General features: G+C 51.7%; 1 protein-coding gene across 1 annotated transcript in view; it reads right to left on the bottom strand.

Moving 5' to 3' along the window:
- LOC108508779 (heat shock factor protein 5-like) overlaps positions 1-1,563 on the bottom strand; it is a 5,556-nt gene extending 3,993 nt beyond the window's left edge. The window contains exons 1-2 of the mRNA XM_017837868.1: positions 1,011-1,563; positions 38-340 (exon numbers count right to left, since the gene is read on the bottom strand). Coding sequence (XP_017693357.1) covers positions 38-340; positions 1,011-1,503 — 796 coding nt within the window. The 5' untranslated portion in view covers positions 1,504-1,563. The remainder of the gene's footprint in view (positions 1-37; positions 341-1,010) is intronic.
- Between the last annotated feature and the right edge of the window lie 2,224 nt (positions 1,564-3,787).

The following is a 3,787-nucleotide window of genomic DNA, read 5'->3' as shown; positions in this document are numbered from 1 at the left end:
ATGTTTTGAAAAGCAAGTGCAGAAGCTCTTTCCATACCTGCAGGATTGTAGGCTGGTGAGTTCTGCTCTGAAGCTGTGCAGCTGCTGTGCTCTGGAAGGGCCATGGTAGTGGTTTGAGGCCCTTGGTGAAGCAGTGGAAGGAAGAACACAGGCTGCATTGTGGATGTGGACGTGACCGGGACCTCCCTTGAAAACCTGAGAAGTCTTGGAGTGACAACCACTTTACTGTGAGGTGCTGGAGAAGCCTCACAGCCTTGAACACCTTGACTTGTCCTGGAAGGGACTGGAGGCACATCTAAACCTCTGGCTGGTAAAGTAAAGAGGTTCTGGCCCAAGCTCACTGTGTAGGAGTAATGGAAGAAGAAAGGAAGAAAGGAGATAGAGAGTCAGTATTGGTCCTCCTGTACACCTCCCTTGGCAGCAATTGTACTTCTATCAGGGAATATAAAATCTCAGATACTCCCAAGCAGGGTTAGAAAGAAAAAATCCCATGTTCTGGGGATTTTCAACAAGAAATAACTTGTCTATTTAGCTCTCACCTACTCATTCAATCTCCTGGAATACCATCTAGCTTTGGCAGGAGACTTCCTGCCAGGTCTTCCTCCCCTCTACACAAACTCACAGGATACTCCCGCCAGCTGTCCCTGCACAGGACCGACCCATCGTGTCCCACGGACTCCCAGAGAGCTCCTTAAGCCTCCCCAGAGCTGGGCAGGGAGCAGGGACATCCCTGGGCAGGGCTGGGCCAGCTCGCCAGCGAGGAGCGAGGGTGTTCCCAGCGCAGCCCAGCCGAGACTGTCCTGCTGCAGCCCACGGGCAGAGCGGGACACACGGGAACAGTTCCCGGGCTGTGCCAGCAGATCTGCCTTCCCCAAAGACAACCCTGTCTAGTCCCAGGTGAGCTGAGCTGAGCTGAGCCGCCCCAGCAAGGGCAGGGAGCCCTCCTGACTCGGGGCAGTGCCCATTCCCATTTCCAACCCCTCGCCCCCCGCGTGTCCCACCCCTCTCACCGGCCCCGGGCGGCAGCAGCCGGCCCCTGTGGAGCTGCTGGAAGCGGCTGGGCTGCCGGCTGCGCACCTCCAGCCCGGCCGCCAGCCGCTCCCTGTTGGCCCTGGTCAGGCGCTTGATGTGCACCAGGAGCTCGGGGCGGTCGCGCCGAAAGTAGGGGCTGCAGAAGCGGAGCAGGGACCCGGCAGAGGCCGGCAGGGCCGCGGCACCGCCCCCCGCCAGCACCGGCGTCTTGTGGAAGCCGTACAGGTTGAGCTGGCGCACGAAGCTGCCGAAGTTGGTGGCTTTGAAGGCGCCCGGGGCCGCCGCCGCCGCATCGCCGCCCGCGCCGCCCGCGCTCAGCAGCTCCCGCTCGAAGAGCGCCCGGTCGACGAGCAGCCCCCGGGCGCGGGGGTCCCAGCGCACGGAGCGGACGCGTGGGCTGTTCACCAGCTGCCACAGCTTGGCGGGGAAGGTGCTGGGGCTGACGCCGGCGGGCAGCGGCAGCTCCTCCATCGCGCCGGTCGCCGACGGACGGACTGTCGCGACACGCGGCGCCGCGAGGACACAACGCCCGGAGCGCAACGGCCGCGGCTGCGGCGGCGCCGCGCGGCCCGAGGGGGGCGCTGGAGAGCCCGCGGGGCAGAGCCCGGAGCGCGCCCGGAGGGGCCGTGAGGGGAGCGGGGACGCGAATGGGGGGGAGCGGGATCCGGAGTGACGGGCAGAGCTCGGCGGCAGCTCATGAAACTGGAATCACGGCGAGTTTAGGAGTGAAGGGGAGTGTCATGATCTCTGCTTGTGCTGCATCCTGTCCCCGGCACCATCGGTGACATAAAGGACGTTGCTCTGTCTTGGGTGCCATCAGAGCAGGAAAGCACTGAGATTTCATGGCCTTAACTGCATCATCTTCTTGTCATTAGATTTACTAGCGAGATGGCACAAACTCAAACCCTTTATTTGACTGAAACTATCCTTTTTGCTTTGGTTTACGCACATCACCAAAGCATCAAAGCAAGTGCAGTGAGTTTCACAGGGGTCAAAATTGAATAAAATGATGGGACACTGTTCCTATTTGTAAACTGAAAGCAAAATCACCCTATCTTCTGCATAGCTGAAGGGAGGAGCAGGGCGCTACACTGTGTAGCTTCAATATTTTTTCTGGGGTTGCTAACAGAGTTACCCACTTAAAAAACAGACAGGACAAGGAAAAAGAGATTAGAAGACATTATTTTAGCCTCTTTTGCTTTAGACTGGCCCAGTTATTTCTTGCAGTCTCTGCCCATCTTTGGCAGATTTTGCACTTTTATCGTTTTTCAGAGTCAGCAGCAACTCAAGAAGGAGCAGAAATTTTGTCAGCATTGTCGTCAAAGCTGCACCGTAGAAGGATGTTGCTTTACCCAAGGACTTAATGGCCTGCAATTCTAGTGAACTCATGCTGCTGTCTTCCCAAGAAGCTTTGCATTTTTATTTCCTTAGTAATAATTTATTTTCTTCTTTTTTTCTCCCAGTCTTGAGGGAGTTACAATGCAAAATCCCTTTTGCAGCCAACTCCTTTCAATGTAGACTAGCAAAGCAGATCTTGCAGTGTGTAGATCTGTGCTTAGTGTCACTTGTTATTTTAATTTTAAATTGTCTCTTGAACTGGGAACACTTTTCCATTAATGGTAGGAAAAAATAGGCCTATTTTCCCCCCTCTCTTCTAATTTATGCCTTTTTTTTTATTTATTTCCATCATTTAACCTTGATGCCCCATGTGACATGTCTGGTTTTATGGTGTGAGCTCATCTGCACACACAGAGAGGAGCTGAGAGAGACAATGTGGAGAGACAGGGGACCCCAAATAACACCCAGTCCCGACTACAGGGACTGAAAGTTGTTGTAACCTTATGTGACATGTCTGATTTCTGCAGTGGATTTGAGCTTAAAAAAAGAGTCAGTGCATGCAGAACAAGTAATTGAAATATAACTGTAAGAACAGGAGTGGTCACATTCACAGCTCAGGAATAGCTTTGTTGTCCATCAGGAACGTGCCTGCTCCACATCTGTATTGCAAGTCTTTACCTTCCAGTGACAACAGGAGCCTCCTGTCTGCCACTGACTGGTTCTTTTCTCTGAAGTATCGTCTTCCTCTCCCTTCCCCCTCCCTTTCCCCTCCCCTTCCCTTCCATCCCTTAAGGAAATTGTAAGGTTTAAATAATTAGATTTACATGTAAAACAAGAGTTATGGTTTATGATTGGACTTGACCTTAAGAGCCTTTTCCAGCCTAAATGGTTCTATTACTCTATATTGCAATACCCTGGGGCAAGGAACATCAAGTTTTTCATTCAGTGTATTAGTAGTTCTTGCCTTTGTACTCTGTTCCAAAGACTGCACTCACAAGTCCAGCCTGATTAGTGAATACATCACAATTCTGCACATTATTTTAGCATGTGTTTAACAGCAAACATTTCTGTTGACAGTAAACATTCCACGATTCTATGATTTGAACACACGTTCCATTGATTTTTTCCCCTGTAGGCTGCAGCTTCTTTAGCTCTCTTCATAATTGTGTTGGGAGATGGGCATTTGATTTAACTGGCTTTCTTGAGTTTGTACCATGAAGAACATCCACAGCTGGAAGCACTGGGCCAGTATCTACTGTTTGGACATTCATATATAAGAAAAATGGGCACACCAGGAGAGCTTGTGTTGCATGTGAAATTGCACATGATTCAGAAATTAGGAGTCATTTACTAATTAGCAAAGAGCAAAGTAATACTTCACTAAGCACAGCTAGAACAGCATCAGAGAAGACAACCA

This window comes from Lepidothrix coronata, unplaced genomic scaffold, assembly GCF_001604755.1.
Source record: "Lepidothrix coronata isolate B3197 unplaced genomic scaffold, Lepidothrix_coronata-1.0 Scaffold314, whole genome shotgun sequence".
Taxonomy (NCBI): domain Eukaryota; kingdom Metazoa; phylum Chordata; class Aves; order Passeriformes; family Pipridae; genus Lepidothrix; species Lepidothrix coronata.
Note: the sequence above shows the minus strand (reverse complement) of the source record. Positions and strands in the feature narration are given on the sequence as shown.